This window comes from Eupeodes corollae, chromosome 1, assembly GCF_945859685.1.
Source record: "Eupeodes corollae chromosome 1, idEupCoro1.1, whole genome shotgun sequence".
In the NCBI taxonomy this organism is placed as follows: domain Eukaryota; kingdom Metazoa; phylum Arthropoda; class Insecta; order Diptera; family Syrphidae; genus Eupeodes; species Eupeodes corollae.
Window position 1 is genome coordinate 181,997,225 of NC_079147.1, and position 25,511 is coordinate 182,022,735.

At 31.6% G+C, this 25,511-nt stretch overlaps 1 protein-coding gene across 9 annotated transcripts in view; it reads right to left on the bottom strand.

Annotated features, from left to right (window-relative positions):
* Positions 1-25,511, bottom strand: part of LOC129943354 (tyrosine-protein phosphatase Lar) — a 421,011-nt gene that overhangs the window by 340,321 nt on the left and 55,179 nt on the right. For 6 of the 9 annotated variants that reach the window (XM_056052723.1, XM_056052721.1, XM_056052724.1 and 3 more), the window contains exon 2: positions 23,481-23,831. In XM_056052723.1, coding sequence (XP_055908698.1) covers positions 23,481-23,586 — 106 coding nt within the window. In that variant the 5' untranslated portion in view covers positions 23,587-23,831. Of the gene's footprint in view, positions 1-23,480; positions 25,401-25,511 lie in introns of those variants that run through there. The other 3 variants (XM_056052720.1, XM_056052718.1, XM_056052719.1) reach the window with 2 other exon arrangements.

Here is a 25,511-nt window from a genome sequence, read left to right on the forward strand (position 1 = left end):
GAACCGAAGTCGGTTGAATTGTCTATTGATGCTGTTTAAATAACAAACTTAAAGAGACATTTAAAGACTTCTTATGTTTGATTAAAACCATTTTGAATACTTAGTAACGTTGTTTGTATAGCAAGTTATTTGTTTTGAAATGAAGGACCAGTAAAACTTGGAAACATTGGCACATTAATGCCTTGGCTTACAAAACCTATGAATCTACCTTCTTAGAGAATAGACAAACTTACTATGGAAAAGGAAATTCGGAAAGGTTTGTTGAACAATTTAGTGTATCGAACTGTGGACCGAAACAGCTAGTTAAACACAAAGTTAATTGATGAAGCTTAATGATTGATAATCAGGCTAGCTTCGAACTGCCAAGTTCCCCACTTCATAAAGAGCAGTTGGCGTCAATAAGTTATAAGAGAAAAACACAATTTTTAAAACAACCTCAAGTTTCTCTTAGAGCTGTTTGAAATTATATTTTAAGTCTTAACCTTATTCCAAAACTTTATCAATTAATATGGAGAAAACGTATTTATGCATCAATAACCAAAAAAGCCAAACTTCTCATAAAATGAACCCCTACGACCAAAATAAAAACAATTATGTTGCATTTGAATCGACTTGAAATTCTAACTACACTCGAACCAAAATATATTTTCAAAGTTTCAAGCTATCGAAAAAATGAAAACATAAATAAAAGCAACAAAAATAAACAATCATCAAACTATTTCCGCACGATGCCATTAATCCCGTCCACACAATTGCATTTCCAGTAGCTTGAACCTCCACTCTCTACGGATGCTTCCTATGAAAATTCACATCATAGTTATAACCAACACCATATACCGCCACCTAGCGCCGAACCGCGCCTCGCCATGCTGTGTCACGCCACCACTGCCATACCGACAAAATTTGCAATAAATTCATAAATTAGAAATACGAGAAGAGCTGCAATGTCCTATTTCCTATTCTACTCAACACCAACCGGTGGGGTCGGGTCGGGTCGACTCGGATCGGTTAAGTCAGACGGTCGTTGTTTGGTCCAACGGTCGAACGACCAAATATAAACGGCATATATTGTGAGCATTGAGCACCTAACCACAAAACTTATTATGCTGCACGTTTTTGTGCAGCATCAAGCTGCTTTTCTCCATCTCATCCTTTAGATAGATTATAACAATGGCGGCTGTCTGTGACGAGACAAAAACACCCCGTGCAAGGTATCGCCGCAACGCCGCCGCCGCCACTGCTGCCGCGCCGCGCCGTGTCGTATATACTCGTAGTATAACAGTCGGTGGCAGAATTAACGGGTTTTGCTACCGCATTCAATTCTTTGTGGTCCATTTCGCATGCAGGAGACAACAACGCACATTAGATCAAGTTTTCCTTTTGATGGTTTTAGTCCTTTTCGTTTGTATATATGGATAGATAAAATGTGCATACATATACATCCGCATAGTGTGGATGTTGTATAAGACTAATGGCTCTGTTTGTTTTCTTCTTTTTTTAACATTCTAGCGGATAAGCAAAGGCGTTGGCTATAGTAGTTTATGGATGGACCGCTATATTGAACCGGTAATGGTGTTTGCAAAAGTGGCACGTTCGATGCATTGAACTATAAGGAGTCTATACGAATACTCGTACGTCGTACGTATTTAGCTTGGTTGTGGTCTTTGGTTATGATGAAAGAGGATAAAAGAGGACGATTGATTTTTTTTTGTACTGTTCTCGTCTTTTCGTCAGGTTGGAAACAGTTCTGAAAGAGTGAATGACGGACAGGAAAGTGGATCAATTAAGATGCAGTGGTATATTGGTTTTATCTACGAGAAGTTACTTTTGGGAAAAGACGGTTTATCATATGGATCCAGCGAATTCTAGGAAAGAGAAAAAAAAACACGATTAAAGTGAATAGAGTGGATTCAGTGAATTCAGCACATAAGGAACTTTTTAAAAATGAAGTTTACTTTGGCTTAAAGATAGAACTTAAGGGACTATAAATGAACATAAATATGCAATCAAGGGTTATTCAGCTTATAAATAGAAACACATTTTCTTAAGGGATTATTCATTGTAAGGAACTTGCTAGCAGATTCAGTATCATTTTTAGGGTTTCAATTTTAAGAGATTAAACTCAGATTTTTGATAAAGGAGCCTTAAAATGAAGTAAAATATGTATTCAGCGGATATTCAGCAGAAGCGCAATTGAATCAATTAATTTTTATGGTTGCAGAGCTGGACATTGTTTTTCCATAAGTTGGTAATTTTTTCAAGAGTTAGTTGGGAAACGAGGCATAAGCAATATTATGTACAATAAATTCATTGCGAAATTGTTCGGTTAAAGTTACAAAGCAATTTCAAAATTGTTTCAGTTTAATGCTAAAATAGAGATGGATATCTTTTGGAAAAAAGCTTAAATTCAGCACTTTAAGGAAATCGATACTCGGTTAAATAGCTACTTTTTAAATATTAGACTTTTATAGGCATATTATCATCTTACAAATAAGGGCATATAAGATTCAAAGCTATGGATATTGAATACCTAATTCTTCTATCATACTCGAAAACCCCATTTGAATTATATTATTTCAACGCAGTAAAAGTGCTGATTTTTTTGTTTGTCATCTTTTTTATCTGGACAGTCTACAGTTTGGAATTCTTATCTCTTGTCAGGCAGAGTCTTTTTACAGCACACCTTCTGTTCCAATCCCGAGGTGTTAAAATTTAACGCATCCTGAAGCTCACTTCTTTTGTTTAAAATTTCCTTTTTCTACCGCAAAACTTCTGTCTCTGGTGAATCTGCTGTAAATCCTTTCTATGACGATGTTTCAGGATAACCAAAAAGAAACATAGTGCTACTACAATACTAGAGATAGGTACATGTACTTTATCGCCCCTGAAGATAGGCAAAGAAGCTAAAAATATACATGTATACAAGAAATAAAAAAAGTGTAGCTTTCACACTTTGTTGAGCCGAGGCGTGTTGTCGTTGTCGTTGTCCTTGGTCTGTTGTATTTCGCTTTGAGTGTTGTCCTGGCACCTTCTTCACTATCTTTTGGTCGTGGTCGTCGTTGTTGTCGTCGTCGTCGTCGTTGTCATCATCGTCGTTATTGCCGTCGTTGGTGCTGTCGTTTCGAGTCCTATTGTGGTTAGTTATTTTCATTTTTTTCATGTCAAGTTGTTAGCAGCAGCTTTTGAAGCTGTCATCCACTTTGTGTGGTTGACAACCGTGTTGCTGTTGTGTATTCTTCTTTTACTCTTGCACTTTTTATTTTGTTGAATATTATTTTTTTTTTCTTAACTATATGCACATTGAATGGCGCCCGGGCGAAGACTTTGAGTGTAGGTGGGACTGATGTTTTGTTGATAAGCTTATTTTTTTATATTTTTTTTTCGAAAAGAAGTCGGTTTTGTTTTTTCTTGCTTTTGTAGTTGTTGTGAATTGTGTTGCGTTACAATAAATTATCATTAGACGACGATGTGAAGCGTAAGTTTTGACATTTTGTTGTCAACGTTTTTGCTTTGTGCGGGGTTTGTAGTGACTAATACGGTATCTTTTAATCATGTCAACATTCAGCGCATTTGCTGATTTCACATTTTTTCTTGGTTGTTCTTTTTTGTGTTTTTACTTTTTTCTATGGAATTTCGCCAGAAAGGACTGTGACATTAATATGTAAAGACACACAAAAACATACAAAATAGAAAAACATTTTACTATTGTGGTTATACGCTTGGCAGTGTAGTTTAGTTGTTGGTGTGGTTAATGGTGTAAGATTTTGAACAAATAAAATCTATTTAAAGTCTTTAAATTGTTACAAAAAGGGAACTTACAGCAATTACTACTTACTATTCACAGAATCTTATTTTTCAGTGGTGATAGAATAATTAGGAGAGTAGGCTAAAAGCTATACCAATAAAAGACCAAGTGAGAACAAATCATGAAACTCGTCTTTAAAAAACGTCTAAGGACTTCAGAAATTAGTTGTTGATAATAAACTGGGAAACGCTAATCAACTCTTTCTTAGAAGAAGCTTCTCTGTGAAGATCTAGGTCCGTTTGGTCCGTTTGGAGAACAAATGCTAATGGAAATGCTTATAAACTCTTTCTTGGAATTAGCTTCTTTGTGGAGATCTTGGTCCATTGGGCGAACAAAACTATTTTGCTTACAGTGACATGTTTTTTTCCTAAAGACCACTTAAATCAAGAATACAACTTTCTAGGGATTGTTGCATGCTAATTGAAATGTAACTTTTCTGTCGCAAAACGCAAAAACATCTCCCTTGAGTTTATTTTAATTACATAACCTAAGAAAAACTTCGAAATTTTAAAGAATTTGAATAGAACCAGCGAGATTATTAAAAATTTACGCTACAACACAAATTATTTGTTTGAAAATTTGTAACGTCAGGATCACTTGAGACTGTTTCAGTTCTTTCAAGTTTAAGATTTTTAAATTTAAAATACTGGCACAAGGCAGATAAAAACCACCAAGACTACAAAATATGCAACAAAAAAAAAAGCTGGAATTGTTACTCCATCATCTTAAAACTTTATTGGGAATTGATAAGCGCTTTACGCTTAAGCCTTCAGGAAAAAACATTTCAACATATCAAACTAACATAATACATCTTATATACATATAAATTTTCTTCACATGACAGTTCCAATTAACATTGACCCTCGATAAAGCCTTTTTGAGTGAAAGATTTATTACCACAATAATTCAAGGACTCTTCTTTTTTTTCTCCCACAAAAGTGAAGTATAAAGAGAGGGGGGAAGGAGGTGGTTAGTAATTTTTCTCTTCTACACTTATTTAAGTATGTATGGTATGTTTGTTGGAAGGCGTCAACACAAGACGAACAGAAAATAAAAAAAAAAACTTCCGGCATTGATCCTAAAACTTTACTCATTCTTTAACTGAACAAATAAAATATATTGGCTATTTACTTATACTGATGAAATAAAAAAGAAAAATACACGAAGAAAAAAAGTTTTCCTTCCTTCTTTTCTCACTTTCATCCCATCACCCTAAATTCACAAACAAAAAGCTCAAACCCATATCCAAGCAGACAACGTTTTTATTGATCTTGTCCTCGTTTTCTGTTTTGTTTTTATTTTTTGTTTTATTTGCCTTTGCAATAATTCAACAGGAAAAATTCATCGAATTCCAATACAGAATACAGAACAAAGGAAACACTCGTAAAGCACTGCCATATGGTTCGATACATACATATGTATGTGTAGCAACGGTATAAACAGCGCAAACAGAAAGCTTGAAGAAACAAAAGAAAAAAAACTTCAACAACTTTTATCCTTACCAATCAAAAGTCCTTTCGAACAATTAAGGATAACAAACACGCGGTAACTCACGAAGAGAGTTGAAAAATAAAACAAAGAACCAACTTAAAAGTATCTCGAAACCAATCGACCAAAAGAAGAAAGAATAATGGAGGAAATTCAAGTCGAAAAATACCAAAAAACGCTTTGCGAATAAGCTCGTTCTTTTTTCCATTTTAAATTCACAGACTGACGCGTCTTCGAGAAAGCAACAACAAACAAAAAAAAAACAGGTAAGATGGAAAAGGAAGACTATCCTAAGAATTCCGACCTTTCCCTAATGTCGCCCTTTTTCTGTCCCTCCAACAACACGTGTGCTTAAGGCCTCCTTCTTGTTCTTGGGGCTTCGGCTTAGTTGATGTTAATATTTTAGTTGTTAAAAGAAACAACGCGCCAACAAAACCAAGCCGAACAAAATGAAAAAACATGAGAGTCCTTTGTTGAATGAATTTTTCATAAGCCTTGCTCCTTGTCATACGTAACGTAGATTGAGGCAGTTTCTTAAGTTGTTGTTATTAGTACTTTACGTCAATTGCGTAATCAATCCTCGAAGATGAATTTGTATCCATAATTGCTCTAAGGATACGTGCAAAATAAAATAGAAAATTTATAAACCAAATACTAAATAAAAAAGAAAGAAAAGTCCTTTCCACTTTATGCTAATTGCTTGTGTTCGTGCTGAACGTAAGCAATCACTTTTTTTTTGTTGCTGCTGCTTCGTCCTTTTTTGCACTAATAACACTTTAAACACTCACTCAATATGATGCAGAGGGGGATAAGCAAGAGTGAGAGATGGAATAAAAAAGAGAGGGTTAAGGCGAACGAACGAAGTTCATATGCCGATATACGGTGTTCTTTAATTCAGCAGGACGAAAATGCAAATGCAAATGCATAGAAAAGTCGTTGGTCGTCCAGGAAATATCACATGCAGAAAGATGAAAGAAAGAATATACATACACAGGTATCGTTCCTTCCTTCAACTACCAATGGCATATAAGGACTCTTGCATATATTTCAAACATACACAACGAGTTAGAGAGCAAAAATGAAAGAGATGAACAGAGGTTTTGGTGAAATTTCGTTTTCCGTGATTGCAAACACTTTTGGTTTATTATCCCGGAGTGGTCTTAAGTCGTGTTGATGGCTATATATAAACAACAAATCCCTAACCTGCCTACCCGCCTATGTGGAGAGGTATAGTTAAAGTATGGGAAGCATTATATTAGAGCAGCTACCTATGTACCTATACCTATGGCATTAAGCAGAACACTCAGACTCAAAAAGTCGAAACAGAAAGTGGCTCTATAGAGCTTAATTTGCATACAAATAAAACTTATGGCCTCTATACAATATAAGTATGAGTTTAATTTTGGGAAAGGATTTTAGTGTACCGTAGCTTCTGGGGTACAAGTACTTATTCTACAAATTGTGAGAGCGGAATAAAATGAAAAGTTTCGATATTATTAAATAAGTTTCAAGTGAGAATTTTTTGTTTATTAATATTTTTAATATATATTTACTCATAATATGTACATATACAGGTTTGAACGCATACAACTTTAAAGAGGTTCAATAATAAAGTTTGTATAAGACTGTTAATTTCATTTATGTCGTTAAATCCAAAGTTCCCCTAGGGATTTTGAAAACTTAAAGATTTTTAAGGAATATTTAATTGATTCAGCACTTTTATGGTGTTTTCGACACTATATTGATAATTTTGTGTCTATAAATATTTGCATTGAGGAACAATTTTATATCACTTTTAATTTAAAATAAGTTATTTTAGTGGAAAAACTTAAGAGCTGAATAAGATAACGAAAGTGCAAATACATTATTGAAAATTCTATTAGTTGATTTTTTTGGTTTTTCGGAGTATGATTATAGTAATACCAATTCAGCACATAATCAGCAAACTTTTAAATTAAAATTTATTTTAAGAAAAAACGTTTCATTATTAAATTGAATCAAATTAAGAACAATTTGTATATAGTTTAACTTTTTTGAATAATATAAGGAGAAAAGTCCTCGAGGTTTAAACATTCGAAATCCTTTCTAATCTAATTTTTGCTGTTAATCTTGGTCTTAAGAAACTCAATATTATGTATGAAATAACAGAGGTAGCATTTCGGGTATAAAACAATTGCAATTTAGCACACAACACACATTTACTTTATATTCAGTTCTATGAGTTCCAAGTTCATCAAAATCATTTTAAGGTTTTTAAAGAAATAAAACATTTAAGTAAGATTATTCAAACGCACAAAAAGGAATGGCAATTTGGTATGAAGCCTAGGCCAAAGGTTTACACAACTAAATTAGACATCTTCTGAATTGTGGAGTAGAGAATCTAAATATACAAACATATATATTTTCCTAAAAGTGTTTTCTGGATCGAAAATATGAACAATTAACTATAAAACAATGATAACTAATTGTAGTTGCTGGAAGCGAAACTGATCAAACCCCCCATAAACACTCAACCTGACCCAAATACTTCCATGGGCCACACACGCAGTCGACCAGCATTAAGCTATTGTCTATCCGTATCATTGGAAATCCGGCTCGAAGGACCAAAAATATTTGGTGAAATAATTTCCAAAACAAATACTTTTATACTTTTTTTTAACTCTTGCACAAAATATAACTTAACTTATTCTTTTCCCTTGATATAGCCTATGTTACTTCCAATATTACATAATCTGAGGGTAAGTTTATTGTGGGTCCAGCATCTAACATCTTCCCAAGTTATTTGAATAATTAGGTAATTTGGAAATACTTTAACAAATATATTAAATCAATATTTTCTTCTTAATATAAATAAAAAAAAAACAACTTGAAGTACTTAAACCTTAATATCCTAAAATATTTAAAATCAAATTATTGCACATAAAAAACATTGAACAATGATTCTCCAAAATTATTTTACTTCTTCTTTTGTCTCCCAAGATATAAATAGTAAATTTGAGAAAACGCAACAATTTTCTGCTTGGAAACACTAACTTCATTCTTTGAAACCTCTTATTTGTTATGACCGATTTTGATCACATTACGCTAATATAACAAGCTATGCTTTAAAAGAGAAACTAGCAATTAACTTTACCAACGGAATCAGCGATTTATGAAAATTTGCGAAATTAATTGAAAAATGGGAGCAGATTTATTTTTGCTTCTAATATCATCAATTTTTTGGAAGTGAATTGAAATCCATAAAATGTTGGGTACTCAATATTTGCCAGTCCAAAAAATGTTTATATGCATTTTATTGAAAACAGTTTCAATAGAATTATTTCAATTTCCATGTAATTATTTGTTGTATACGAATTTTGATTGGTTATCGACTTTCTATGAATTTTACAAAAAAAAAACGAAGGAAAGTACGCATTTTAATTTGCAAGCGCAATGTTGTTTGACAAAAACTTACTTTTTATGGGTACTTATCATAACAAACCATTAAACTTGACATTCACATGTATGCCTTAGGAAAGTACTAGTTTCTCTCTTTTTACTGTTTCCTCAAATAAAATTTGGCTAATTATATTGTAATTTGTCTCCTTTTCGCCCCATTCTCGATCTAAGGAGAAAAGTAACATGTTCCACTTAGTCAAAATAAATTATCCTCTTCAACTTCTGACATCCACAAAATCATCTTTTTGTAGTCCTATTAATTGAATTTGAATGGGAAAAACAAAAACAAAATTACCTACCCTAAGCTAAAGCTACTAAATAAAATATACAAACATAAAAACCTCAATGCCACCGAATAACTAATTATTATTAATAATTCATATCGACTCCTAATGACGAAATTTACCCTAAAATGAAGAACTTCCATTTGAATGGAGGCACATACTAAGTATACATACAAATAAATAAGAAAAAGGAGAGACATGGAAAGAAGAGCATAATATAAACATAAATATCGCGAGTGCCTAATATCAAATGAATTCGAAATAACGTACTAACAATGTATTTATAATCCTTCAACCATAAAAGATATACGCACTCATATATTTACCTACCATACCTAACCCTCAAATCATTATCAAAAATAAAACTAGAGAAAAAGATACAATAATAATGTACAATATAAAAACAAATTCAATTTCATTAATGCATATATACACAAGATTACAATAACCAGAACTCCGAAGAGGTATAACAAAAGCAAACAGTAATAATATCGACAAGTCAAATCGTCAGGTGCCTAGAGTAATAGAAAGTTAGTGGTATGAGATGAGAAAAGAGGGAAAAACAAAAAAACTAGAAGTGGAAACTCTGAAGGACTCGAAGGTAATTTGGGGTAAACACTTCACGGTGTAATATTCCTGCAGGGAAAATAAGGAAAAAAACTTTATTTTCAGCTTTTTTATTTCGTTCGTTTTCCTTGAATGCTGTTGAGCTTTAGTGGTTGCACGCTATTTTGTGAGGAAGTAGGTTCAAAAAGAGAAAAAAAAACGTAAAGAACTATACAAAGCAACATCCCTTTGGTTAGCTTGAAGAACACGCTAACTTGTTCTATTTTTAGTTCATAGAACTGCAAAAACAATAAGTAGAAATAAAATACAATAAAAAAAGTGGCGCCCAACGCAGGGCATTGCGTTTATCACACAAAGAGTGTAAAAAAAATACAGAAAGCAAGCAGGTAATATATAGATGGATAGGGAGGACTAGACGAAGAGAGATTGGAACTTTAACAAATGAAAAATAAGAACTGTGAAATGGGCCATCAGCGGAAATAAAGACGAATGGTGAGGTGATTGTGATTAAAGATTTTGAGATTAGATACAGATTCAAAATGTCTTCGAGTATAGATATAAGAACATAATTATTTTAATTCGTTTTTGTAATGGAATAGACTTCGAATTAAACTTCTTATTTTATTCTACTTCTGTATTTAATTTTCTTCAACATAAAGATTTTAAGTGTGTATTGACTTTTTGGATCTGTTAAAATGCGATTTTAAGAAATTGATTCTATCTTAAGAAAAATTCAAAGGAAATGTCGAGTGCCAAGTAAAACAGCATCAAATGAAACAAATTCTATTTTTAACATTATACAAACCTGATAATGATAATAGAAAATCGATAAGAACTAAGAGCGAAAAAATGGCGCCCAACGCCAAGACTGAATACAGAAATTTCAAAGAAAACAAATACAATTTTGCTCATCGATAATATTGACGCAGGAAATCGATACATAACATTTACATGCATTTAAATGTGATAGCTTTTATGACCTTTTCAAAATAAGTCTCTACTTCAATACAGTTCAAGTTTATATTGAAATACAAACAAGCTTTTTATTAAATTACCAAAGGACAAACACAAAACATGACACATTTCACATATTATCAAAGAATATGGCATTACCATCATGGCCTTCATTGCATACACATTAAATACATATTGAAAACAAGGACAGTCCACAAACACACACACATATCCACATGTTTCAAAAATCTTTTGCTTCTGTAGAAACAAGAAACAAATATCCTTTCGTTCGATAACTGTGTGTTTTGTATGAAACGTATATATAGTGTATTGCATGTTTATCTTCTAAAATTGCATACTTATTCAAATGTTATCTTTTAGCCTTAAAGAAACAAACAGGATATAAATATAATATCTGCTTTCTCTTTTCAAAAAAAAAGAAAAAATGTTGACTTCATACAAAACATCATGCACTTTTCTACTATACACAGCATATTGTCATAGTTTAAATATTTCTTCTATCTTTTCTTAGAAAACACATCCGCATACTGAGTGTTGCAAGATGTCTCAGCTTTTTATAAAGATGGATATGGGTGGGTAAAGACAACTCAGTAAAGGATATACAATAATATACATACTCGTATGTCTATAGACACAAAAAAAGCTCATACATATACAAAATTTTGATCTATTGGAAGACGAACAAGAAAGAAAAGTTGCATAAAAATGTTATTTTTTTGCAACCGAACATTGGGTGCAAAACTAATTTTGCATCACAAATTTGCCTTTTTGTGGATATAGTTTTTTTCTTTTGTATTCCTATTTTCATCTTTTAGCCTCTTCTTATAACAGTTTTGGCATATTTTAAAACTTTTTGCTTGGTTTTAGAATTTTGTTTTGTGTTAGGAGGTCGAATATGAGAATTCAAGCTTAAAATACTCGGAGATGGTTTTATTCATCCTTAAAGAACTTAGATCCTTAAGTTTGTTTTTTTTACAATACATTTTAAACTTTGATATTGAGAAATTTCGAGAAAAATTAAAAAAAAAATTATTCCGAAGGTGAAGAAGTTAAGTTTTTTTTAATCCAGTATGGGTATTTATAAAAGTTTTTAAATTTGTTTATAGTCTTAAGAAATTATGAAAAATACAATATTTTAAAGTTGAAAAAAGTATAAGTCATGTATTAGGAAAACAAACAACATTTTTCAAAATGGAGTCCAATGTGCATCTTTTCGAATAAAAATTTTGTAATAAGATTTTTGTAATCTATAATTTGTATGGCTCCCAATTGTTCATTTCTTTAAAAATGATTTAAGATTATTAATATACGGTATATATAAAAAAAACCTGTATGGCGCCCAACATGAAACCCTTAATTTTGAAAACACCTTCTTTTTATTGTAATTTTGCTTATTTCTTTGTGGTAAAACATGTTGAAAGGATTTTGAACATCAAACGAAATGCATATCTTGGTGCAAAACATCAAAATTCTATTTGCTATGTCGTGTATTCTGATGCTTTTGTGGTGTTATAGTTGAACCAAAAATTGTTATTTGTACGAAAATAAAAAAAAAAAACAAAATCAAACATCATCAATTTGATCCTTTTTATTGAGAAGCTTATGTCGATCTAATGCTTGGACCCGTTTGAATAATATCAGACATACCAACAAATACACATACATACAATCGTTGACCATTATTCGTCGTCGAAGCTAGTAATGCACACACATGACTGGAATATTCCAATTGAATGAACCATTCACATATTTTGCAAGGAAAATCCTCATCGATATGAAGTCCTTCCACAGTTTGTACTATGACCAAATGAACATACATATTTGCGCCAGGCAAAATCTAAATTGGCAATATTAGTTTAGATCCAGGTACGTCGTTGTAGTTGTCGTTGTCGTTGCCTAAAAGGACCTAATAGGAACGTAGATGAGAGATTGTTGTTTCTTTTTTTATACTTTTTTATTTTTGTTCGAAAGAAGTCATAGATGATTAGTGAAACTTGCTCATATTCATGGTTCTATGTACAGAACGAGAGAAATTTTCTACACTCAAACGAGGAATCGAAGGAACGGAGGAGTTTTGAAAATCATTTTTGCTTATCAGCTATTTCGCAGTATGCTACTCCACCCAGATGCAATGAAAATGGATCAATGATGGTATATAGTAGTTGCAGAACCCTTATTTATGATTTTCCCAAAATGCATCTACACAGCAGCAGCGGTGGCGGCTATATCAGTAATGGAGGTCTGGTCATTGGTAAGTGGATATCAAATTGGGATTATACTTTTGTAAAGAGGAACTTTATGTACAACAACCTACATATGTATATGCTTTCGTTGCAAAATGAGAAAATGTAGGAGAAGAAGAAGATTTGATTCACTTTTAATTGGAAGGCGGATAGTAAAAATTTAATTTTTTTTTTGTTTCGGATTGGGAGAGTTTTAAGTTCGAAAATAATTTGAAAAGAGGGGTTTCTACTGAGATATTTGATATTTTTGAAAATTAACAGACAAAGTTTAAAGATAGATTATCTGTAAATACAAAATTTTTGTGATTCAATTTAGTGCCGCCAAATACTATTTCAACCCTTTGTGGTTACCTTTTTACACATTTTTGGTCCTTCAAAATGAAATTAAAGGAGTCTTGATTTATTTTTTGTTTGTAAGTAGGTTTTGGATACAAATAAATTAATTTCTTTTTTATCAAATTCTAAGAAAATAGTATTGACATAATACTTTGTGTAAAATGAAGTAAATTCTTCAACAAGTTTAAATCTTCAATTAAATAACTTAGACGTCCGCCACTCCAACAACGAATAAAAACCTCAACACGGTGGTATTTTGTATCTAAATACACTCCTGATAATTTACATTTATTTATTCAGAACGGCTTTAACATAAAAGTTAAAAAAAAATGCAATTTAAACAAATAAGAAATTTCTTTTAATTGGCGCCCAACGTGTAACTTTTAAATCTGTTTCTATTCTGTATTCAGCACATTTCTAAAGCATAATTTATTTTCAATTTGCATTAAGGCTTTTAAATCTACTTACTACATTCATATACGTTTTACAAGGCTGACTCACCTTTAAATAAAAAGTGACCTTTAGCTTTAATTTATATAATATCAACATTTAATTACCATTTAAAGCTTTTATTTCAAAAAACACACTACATAATGGATCTCATTCATTTTAATTTATGATGTACGAGTATATATATTTTCATTTATAAGTAGATACATATTTAAAAGTCTGCCATTTCATGTGTGTATTTATGATAAAATTTTAAACGAAATATAAACATACCTCATCCTGCATTAAAAACCGTTACATTCCACACTCTGTGGAGTAGATTTGTATGAGTAGACATCTACATTGAACTTCATTTTACCACTTAATATGCAACATCTAAAGTTCATTATTACCGTCCATTCCCTCTTTCTCTCTCCCTACCTACATACCGACCTTCCTCCTAACCACCCACTCAATTCCACTCTCAATCTCTTTTTCCCGGTCGACATCTCTGGAAAACCTGCTGCCAACGAAAACGTCAACATTAACAACAACAGCTAACAAGCCCATTACCGGGGATGAATTTGTAGGCACAGCAGTAGGTATAAAAGTAACAGAAGCCAGTACACTCAGTGCGGGAACAGCTGCAGCAGCATTCCCTTGAATTTAATTGCTTTCGTCAGCAGCAGTATGGCTGTGGAGGAAGCAGTGGCGGCCAGCAGCAGGTGGAATGAGTTAGCCACGTTTGCAATCAACGATATTATAAAACACAAAACCATTGCCAGGGTTAATGTTTTTGTATTTTTCGCAGTTGACTGGTTTAGATATATAGAACAACAAGAATGGACACTTAAAGCCTTCAACTGAAACAGCTCAGCCCAGCTAAAGACAGAGTCATCTACACTCTGACCCATCCTGTTGTAAGGGTATGTAGGAAGGAGTATGTATGTCGGGTGGTATAGTTCCTTTGTTTCTATATTGATGTGCCACACTACACCACCGCCAGCCCATTAACATCATAAATACGTCAAAGATTGCATTAGCTATCTAGGAAATCGTATACGTATGTATATATTGTGAATAGGGCCAGGAAAGAAAATGGCGGCAATGCGCCCTTATCTCATATATGCTATGTAGATACCGTTTGTCAATATGGTTCGATGGAGGAGATACACAATTTGGGAGGTCACTCTTGTGGATAAACAAGCTCGCGATGTTTATCCAGCACAAACTCTCGTATACACTGATGGATCTGTAGCCTACCTTTATACAGAAGCTATATGAAGGAGTGAGGGTTAAACGAAAGGACTATGCACTTAATGTCAGCATGTCAACATGGCAAAATGGCTGCTGCTGCTACTGCTACTAGTGGTATAGTGAGGTGATGGTGAGTGGGTTGAAGCTCTTATATTGCAGCTAAAATTAGCAATGTAGGGTGATACAAACGACGACAGACACTTTGAGATGATGACGCACACAGGAAAGAGCCAAATGCCAAACATTGTTTGTTTTTCGAAACATAGATACTCGAAGTTCCCAGCTCATCCTTTTCCTCCCAAAATTTGTTTGGCCTTAGTTTAAGTTTGCTTTCACCTCGCAAAACTCTTTCAAAGAGCACCCACCTGCACTCTGTAAACTGCACAGTGCACAGTGCACAACAGCTGCAGCCTTGAATTGAATTTATTTGTTAAGCTTGCTGTTTACTCCTTGGAAGCATGTTGGCCGATGCACCTACCACAAACAACCCCATCATACTAAACCACACTAACACGAACATACAATCACACAACAAAAAAAAAAAACACAAGTATAGGTAGGGTACAGTATCAAAAATAGTAATTTAAACTTTTGCAATTTAGATGCTAGCTGATGCAAATACACGCCCATTTAGCGCTATGTTCTAGACCACCATCACCATTCAGCACAACTTACCCGCGGTATATATATCGCGCGAAACCCTTATCGGGTATAAATCTACACCCCGATTACATTGCTGCAAGTAATTGAAATAAATTAACTCCAAGCGATAAGCACGATGACGAGAGAGAATGAGAGAGAGAGTGGGAGTTAGAAGTTGTGAATGAGGCTGTGACCTGCAGGCTGAAGGGCATCGAGAGGGATGATTATATGAAAATGATGATTTTGGCTTGCGTTTCACGAAAATTTTAAATGACTTTTTTAAGAGGATGCGGTAGATCGACGAACTCAAAAGCTAAGTTATTTTTTTTTAATTTTCTTTAACTTTCATCCTGCCGACTAAATAATTTGTGTATGTGTTAGTTGGTGCTGTTTGTGGGTTTTCGAGATGATGATTCAGGAATTTTCATCTTCATCCTTATCGTGTCGCTATCGTTATCATCATAGCATCATCATCATCATCAACGCTATTATTATTATCTGTGGATCTTTTTCCCTAAATAAAGTATTTGCACGGTATAGGTGCTTGCTTTGTCGTTTATCGAAGAAATTTGAAAAGTTCTTAGTTTCAAAATTAGTTCACGGCAGAAAACTTTATGGAAGAGCATATAAAATTATTCTAAATTGAAAATAAGTTTATTTTAGGCGGATTATGATCTATACAGTAGAATGAGAGAGTTACAAGGTTGTGTTTGTGCAAAGTTTTTAAGGTAAGGTAATAGGAAAATGTTTACTATTTTATTTTGTTTGTGGGTTTAAGTATTTTTAATTAGTTTTTGAAAAAACAAAAACTTAAACTTTCTATTTTTTAAAAAGGAAACATATCTTAAGTGGCGCCCAACAGAGAAAGAATAAAACAAATAATTTATTAAAAGGACTATTCCTTGGAAATGGAATCGCGTAATGGGTTGAAAGCATAATACAAATTTGAAAAGGATTACAAACAGAAATATACAAAATGCAAAAGAACATTAATTTTCAATAGTCCTTAGAAAGGATGCAGGTTTTTACATTTCAAATAATTGCCTATAGTTCAACTTGTTTTCTATGCATTATTAATAAATCGGTAAGAGTTTATATTTGAATAAAATTGAATTTAATGGCACTTAAATCGAACCTAGCTGTAAACAATCGAGTAATATAATTTAATATTTAAGAATTTTACTCACCATAATTTAGTAGTTTGATCTGAAGATTATTGACTTCACCACTCAAAGTTGTCTAGTGGGATATACTATTGAAATATACGATTATACTTATTACAATACACTAGTTTCTGAACCGAAGGATTATTCTTATATTAGTCATAAATTCAAATATAATATTTTTTTTTTAAATGGCGCCCAACAAACAAACTTTTGAAACTATATTTTTTATATGAAACTTTATTCTACCTATATTATTATTATTTTTCCTCATATTTTTATTTTGTCTCATAAATAGTATACAAATATATTATTTAAATTTCACCAAAAGAAAACTGTTTATGAAAAAGTTTTTCGAGAACACTTCTGTTTCTTTTTGAGTGAGTTAAATCAGCTCTTAAAAGGAAACATTTATCTTTTGCACAGTAAGGTGCACCACCTAGCAAGCTGCTGCTAAACTAAACTCTTGGCTTGCTTGCTCTATAAACTTCAGTTCCCTACTGCTATAGAGAAGGATCTTTCCAAAAATAAGAAAGAAGTAGTAGAAATAGCAGAAGTAGAGAACTTAATTTTTTTTTCTTGTATATACTTTATTCTGTTTGAAAAGTTAAATTTTCAATTAGGTAACTTTTACTACTTTCAAGGGGAAAATATCTAACAGAAAGGAAAGGCAAGGAAAAATGCAAAAAAAAGTTAGTTTCCCATTTTTCCTGAACGCCCACAACGCACGAAAACAAGATGAAACTTCATTTTAATTTCTTCTTCTGTTTATTTAAAAAAAAAGAAGGGAAAAATAGGAAAATGATATGAAAAGAAGATTTTCATTCAATCTTATTTTTTTAGTTTTTTCTTTGTTTGCTATTCTGGTGAATTTATTTTTAACTTTTAATATTATTTGATACGTGAGATTGAAAGATTATGCGGAGATGTTTGTTCCCCGATAAATTTGTTTTTTTTACATTGATTATTATTATCAACTGGGACTCGAGCTTATTGAATATTAATCTGATTAATGTGATTAAAGAGGCTTCATTAATTAATAACAATCGAGAAGATGAACTTTTGAAGGAATAAAGTTTTCGTTTTATTTTTACTTTTTTTGTAGTATTCCTTGGGGACGAACGATAGAGAAAGTTACAATGCTATATCAAAGATCGACAAGATGGTGGTTCGATGAATAATTAAACAAAAAAGTTACTTAGTAGTAGCTCAGGAGTTGATAAACTTTCAAGTTTGTTAACGCAGAAGTATAACCTACAATGAGGTTTTAAAGCTTTATGATAGTTTACAAGTTAATTGAAACCCATAAAGTGATTAATATTCTCAGCCTTAAGGCAAAAAGGTTCGATTTATCATAAAATGAGGAATCATAATTTGAGCTTTATTTTTAAAATTGTAAGCAATGAAAATCTTAAACAAAATTTTACTACAATTCCTTCAAAATAAAATCGAAGCGAAGAATAAATTACATTCTCAAATGTAAAACATTTTTAAATTAAACATAAAATTAAACTAAATAATTCTTTGAAAGTTGGGCGCCATTTTAAATTTAACAAAAAATGTGTATGTAAGAAATCTATTGAATTTCAGAATTTGTTTTATTTACTAACACAAATTAAATCGATAATATAACTCTTCAAATACTAAGCACTATTGTACACTGAAAAACCACAATAAGTTGTGCTCAACATAGGGGCATATTTTTTTAAATAGTAGAAAACTTAAAATTAAGACACAATCAACAAGAATCGATGCTTAATCAGTGACTAAGGCGTTGCTTAGAAAACTTAAAAATCAGACACGATATTGCAAATGTTCTGTAAGAATTGTTATAAAAAATTTAGAAAACCAACTCTTATGTGAGATTAGTTGGGCGCCATTTAAAAACAAGGAAGCATATAATCTTTACAAAATATCTTAAGAATCGGAATACAAACAATTTGTATTTCAAAATTTGATCATTTGAATATTATTTGGAGAATTTGAAGTAACATAAAATAACTTTAAAATCCTGATTTTTGAGTTTCGCGTTTTTGAATAACTTGAATATAATGGACTATGAAAAATCATTCGATTGAACTTTGAGCCCCATTTTTAAGCCCGAATTAAAGCTTATATTTTGAAGTGTCAATATTTTAAAAAGAATCCATCAACTCAATTTCCCATCCCATGCTTGTTCACTTAAGGATTTACCTGTGTACATAAGCAAACTTTTTGATTTTTTCGGATTTCTAAGGGGTAAACGTTCAAGTTGTATGTATCACGTCACATGCAGCCACCTGATTATTATTTTTTATTTTCAAAAATCCACTTCACCATCAAATCTTACAATTGAATGGCTCTTATCGGATCCTTGCGTTTGGTTTCCGCTGAAAGTCTTCTGACAATCCTTCTCCGTACTTAACAGAACAGAAAAAGTAACGAGTTAACAAAAAGTATATTTCACGCTCTAGAAAATATACCCTTGCACATTATTTTGATGTTAAGGATGGTTGATGGTGGTGGTAGTGGTAGTTTAAAATCTTGAAAGGTTGTGCAATTAAATTGATGTTCGTTTTTCATTTTAAATCAAAAACAACAACAAATAATGAAAACAACACAAACTGAAAACCCATCGTGTCGTTGTTGTTGAATTGTTATTTATTTTATTTTTATTTAGCAAAAGACTGTAACCAACAACTTAAAACTTAACCTCCTAAACCTGTAGGGCTGTATTTGAAAATATCCAAGAGATAAGTTTAATTAGTTTTGAAATGAGTGAAAGAGAAAGAAGTAAATAAAACTTTATGGTTGGCAGCTCACAAAATGGATGTAATTTGCTTGTAATTAAAATTTTATTGTTTAGTTTTTTTCATTTTGTAACGTTCATTTTGTTTTGTTGTTGTTTTTTTAACTTCTGTTTGATGTTGTTTTAATTTTGAAATCATTTCAGGTAATCTAAAGATATTTAACTACTTTATGGGAATTCTCTGTTCTCTGTTTTGACGACTTAGAAAACAGTGATTTTAGGTTTCTTTTTTGAAGTAGAATAGCAAAATAAAAAAGGATAAAAGGGAGAACAATTTAATTTGAGAGTTCTTGTGTTTTTATTTTGAATGCTGGTAGAAAATAATTCAATAAACCGAAATGAATTAAATTTTGTATTTGAACGTGAGTTCACATTATGATGAGGGAGGATTTTGTATAATAAAAAAGGAACAAGGAAAATGGTTGAAAATTTGCATAAAATTAATGTTATTTTTTGTTTATGTGGAAATTAAATTCTACTCTAGAATAACAAGGTTATCAAGAAAACAACATAAAGTCTCGTTTTGTAAGACACGAATGTTGGGTTTATTTGAAAATCATGGAAAATTAATTAGTTTTCTATTAACCTCTTTCAATCATTTCCACATACATACATTTGGAAAAAATAGTCTTAAGTCAAACTCAAACAGAAATAAAAAACTAACAAAATGTTTTAGCGGTTAGTTAATTTTATTTTTGTTAGCAACGGAAAACTAAAAAGCATTCACGTAGGACTCGATCGACGTGTTTGACATAATTTTGTTCGCATTTAAACCATTGAAATACAGTAACAATTAAATATATCATAATTATGCTGGGCGCAATTTGAACTGAACTTTGCTTTAAAATACACTTACAAATTTGTTCATGTATTATTTGACTGAGCTGGGCGCCATTTTAACTTCACGTTCATTGATTTAAGACACCTTTTGCAAGACATCATCGGACCCCTCAGCGGAAGTGCATAAACAAATATTTGCAAATATTAATTGAAGTTAAAGAACTCACGTTGGGCGCCAGTTAAAAAAATTCAAATTTAAGAATTTTTTTCCATAAAATGTGTACTCTTAAAGAAAAGCTTAAATCAACAAAAATAAAACCTAAAATATTCAATTTCAAACTTCCAAAAATAAAAACAAAGAAAAAACAGTAAAATCCAAATAAATATTTAACAACATTATTGTCGTCTTCCTTCGGTTGGTTTTCTCTGCATGTCGCTACGAACTCTGTTTACAAAGAAGAAAGAAAAAACAAACTGAATTCATAACTTAATTATCAGGCATAAAATATTAACCATAGTATCTTCTTCCTCTGACGACCCGACCTCCAACCGTGTGTATAGACAAGAAAAAAGAAAAAGAATTCCATTAGAATGAACACACACAAAAAAGTTAGGTTAGGTTTATTTTGAAATATATACACAAGCTTTCAGAAAACAGAGAGCAGCAACGAAAGAAAGAAAAAAAAACACAAAAACCAAAAACCCCAGGTCTCATACTGTGTGTATCAGAATTGTTTTGAAGCCGAAAAGTGAGATGTAAACGACATCAATAAGTGCGCGAGGACTCCTCAAATAGAATTTTACCTCTCATAGACAGAATATAATACACAGTAACTGTACAACAGGACATTAAAGAAGACACACACCAAGAAAATTGTATCTTGGTTTTGTTATGGCACGCGGCAGTCGTCGCGTTGTCGTCGTCTTCGTGGTCTTGTTGGTAGTGTTCGATGGCAAAAACAAAAAGGTGGAATTTTCCCACCTTGAAGATATCCAGGTGTGATTTTGCGATATTATGTTAGAAAACAATCTTAAAGAAAGACCAACAAAAAATTCCATAGCAAAACGACACTCCCTCTGTCTATACAAACATACCCCAATAAATATCCCTAAACAAAACAGTATAATGAAAAATAAAAGTTCTTCCCGTGTCGTTGAAAGGCTAACAGGAATACGAACACACCACACACCCTACACCCATCTCTCTATCGTCTCAAAATAAAAAAGTAAGGCAGTGAAGTCAAAGAAAGAACTTGCTAGCTAGGACGCTTTTAAGACCGGGGGCTAAGGAGTGCGGATAAAAAAATAAGAAGCACAGGTGGCAGTATGCAATGGCGGGCATGGGAATGGGAATGGGAACAAATGGGAAGGAAGAACATTTGCCAATATGCCAAAGAGCAAAAGCAAATGGCTGCTAGACTAGATTCTTTTTCATTTAGAGCAAGCTCAATCTCCCTGCTGGGTTTAATAATAAACAAAAACAACAAAAAAAAAAAAACAGAAACACGAAACAAAATCCTCGAGGCGTAATTTTCCGGGTGGATTGGTTTTTTCCTACCCCCTCCTATTTATTTGTTTTGTTCTTCATCTCAAGCCCACAACCAAACCACTTCCACATTAAATAAGGATGAATGAAGGTATAAGAAAATGATGCTTACGGGTAAATAGATATTACAAACAATAATCATGAGGAATTTTTTGTGTTTTTTGAAATTTGGTTGCTTTGTAATTTGGCATAATTTTTGTTTTTTTATTTTTTGTTTAGGGTCCTTTTCATGTAACTTTATGAGATTTTACATTAAATCTCATTTGGACAAGGTAAACGATGGATATAAGATTATAGGTATATACGCCAACACACATAACTCCATAATATTTAGATAATCAAGAGTTCAATGATTTTTAACGGTTACGATGTATGTAAAAAAAAAGGTTTTAAGCTAAATTAAAATATAATTTCTTGTCTAACGGCTTTTAAGTAACGAATTTTCTACGGGTGTTTTTTTTTTTTATTAAAAGTATTAAGAGTAAAATTAAATATGTACTATAATAAAGCGTTAAGTTTTTGTTAATTGAAAATTCACAACCAAATTGAAACGTTTTAGGAAACATTTTCAATTGCATTATAAAAGCAATATTACGGGTTTCATTAAATCAAATCGATTTCAAGTTTAATACTTTGATAAACTACAGTTAAGGCAAAATAAGTGGATCTACCAGTGATGATTCGTATATTTTTTGGCAGGAGGCTCAAATAGTTTATGCTTTAACTTTTAAAACCTTTAAAAATGTGGTTTGGAAGTTCAAATAATGAGGCTTGCATTTAGAGCCTTGCATTCATCTAGCCCTACTTGAAATCTGAACATTTGTAAAAAATACATTTAATTGATAGCTAGGAAGAATCTTTGAAAACAATTTACAATCTAGCATTGACATTATATCCAAAAGTAATTCAAAATCCGGCGTTGGGCGCCATTTAACATATCTTTTGTTAATGAATAGTTGAATACATCGTATGCATACAATTATTTCAGCATTCAAGTTTATTTCTCATCGGCACCAATTTTGCTTCAATTGTTGTTAAACATTCAAGTTACTCAATGAAAACCTTACCATTGCCAGGTCGAAAATTAAAAACAAAATACTCATCAAACACCAAAAACGCCCTCTTCACCATTTATATGAATAAACTTCAACAAAAAGAAAAACACGATTTACTTTAAAATGAAACATTTCCTTCAAAACTAATTTACAAACCAGTAAAACCAATAAAATACCAACATGAAATAAATAACTATACAAAACAACTTATAGTTTAATTAAGAATTTTAATTTTATGCTTGGCTAGTTGTTCTTGTTTTCTTTTTTCTAATTTAAATACTCCTCAATGGGAGGTCATTGTTCTTTTGTATTCAGTCTTGTTTTGAAAAGTACCAACGTTTTTTCACCAACGTTATTCCTCCTCATTCCACCACAGAACACAGAGCAAATAATAATGAAGTGAAGTTAAAAAAAAACAGAAACTACGTGAAAAGATACAAAATAAAGGAAATTCCATAGAAGGCGAAATGAAAAAAATATATGTAAGGAGTTTTCTATCGTGGTGTTATTTTTGATTAGACTTTTTTCTCCAGAACAACCTAAAAAGTTTGAAAATTCAAAAAAGTAAAATATACAAAATTTAAATACAATTCTTTGCAAGCAAACATATTCTTCTGTCTTCAATAAGGCATTAAAAGTTATTATTTTATGATTTAATAATATAAAATATAAAATTGTACTCACGGACTGCATCAATAACATCAGGTCTTCCAATGATTACCAGTATAAATGAGATGACTGCAACAATACTGGCAGCTGATGGCAGTACTACCATTTGCAGCCCCATCATTTACTTAAAATGAAAATAAATGATAAGTTTTAGACAAAAAGGGGAAAGATCAATGATTTTCGCTCAGTTTTCTATTTTCTATTTTATCTGTCTTCTCTTCTTCAAATTTCTTCTTGAATTCTTTCTAAATTCTTTCTGCTATCTTTAGCTTTCTTTTTTATTTATAAATTTTTGCTTTATTTTCATGTTGAATATTCATTTTGAATCATATAGTTTTCGCTCAGTTTTCAATTTCTTTTTTTTTTCTAATTTTTTATTAAGGATATTCAATCATTTGTTAAGGACATTTTTTTGAGCCGAAAATCATCAGTTATAACGAGGTGAGTTAATAAATGCGATGTCATCATCATCATTATAGTTAGGTGAACAGATATGTGATATATATGTTTTGCGGAATAAAACAAAATTATATACAGTGCAGCAGGAAGATATCGAATTAAATAAATACAACAACCATGGGATGTTGTGATTTTACATCGATAAAATTATGTGTATATAATTTTTTTTATAAATTTGTATTCATCAGCAAAGAGGGGATGAAATTAATCGCAGCAGTAATGTTGAATTCAATATATAATTTTCCAATATTGACGATATTATTTTGATGAAGAGCGAAATTATATGTTTAAAGCGTGTGAAAGCATTTCGTTCGGTTCACGTCGAGGTTCATTAAAAAATGGTTTCCGATGTGTGATTAATTTTGTTGTTGTTGTGCAGCATTGGTTTTGTGGTTGTTTTTTTTTTTTTTTAATTTTATTTTTTGTTGAATGTGGTTGTTGTGGGATGCAGAATTAAAAAAAAGAAGAGAGAAGAAGGGGGATTGAGTTAATTATGGGGTATTACCTGGTATGAAACATTATTTTTTGTTGTTGTAAATAATTATATTTATATTGTTTTCTATATAAGGTTTTGGTTTAAATTTAATGGAATTTTGTTGTTTTGTTGATATAATTTAATAATTGTGTTGTTGTTGCAGCCAAGTACACTTTAGATGAGATTGTAATTTTTTCTTTGGTATTTATAAATTCACTTTTTTGGATTATTTTGTCGATCTACAAAAAAGAGATTGAATTACTAATTGACACTACACTTGTTTGAATAATTTTTTTTATATTAGCAGGTATAAGATTTTATCTTTGCAGCTCAGATACATTCGGTATTTTGAATGATAAATTTTTCTTGATATTTGGGAAAATTAAATTAAGTAGAGATTAAATTTGCATATTTGAAATGGCAGTGTAATCACAGATATTTTTTGAATATCCTCTTTTTGTCAGTTTGATAACAAAAGTGTAACATTTATTTACATTTTTGTATTCAGGTTGATATGTGATATACCAACAGTAAAAACGGGCATGCTTATAATATTGTTAAAGTACTTTTATTCGTATGTTGGGGTCTAATTAGGAAAAAGAAAAATATTCTAAAAGGACATCCTTCTTTGATTTGATTTATTTTTACATCAGACCAATAATATGACTTTGGGTACTACGAATTATTTCATAGGTTTGATCAATCCTGGTTTTTATTTATTAGAAACAAAAAGATAACATTAAGTGCACCCTTTTCCTATGCTGTTTTGGTGCGTTGGTTGAAAAAAAACCTGAATTTAAAAAAAGAAACAGTTTGAAGAACGCATAAATGGAAAAAATACTGTCTCACATTTGGCGCTAATTTTTTGTAAAGGAAGTATTATGATTTCTGGCGTCACAAGCTACTCTTTTTACTAAACTTAGCATATTTTACAAACAAATTAAAAAAATTGTACTTTAATTTTGAAATGGTACAGCGCACACTGTTTTAAGAAATTAATTTTTCTGAATGAAGCTCTTGCTTTCAGGAATCAGAATTTATGCTATTGACTTAATTAAGTCAATTTTACAAAAAAAAAAAAAACAAGAAATGTTGCATTGGGCGCCATTTTT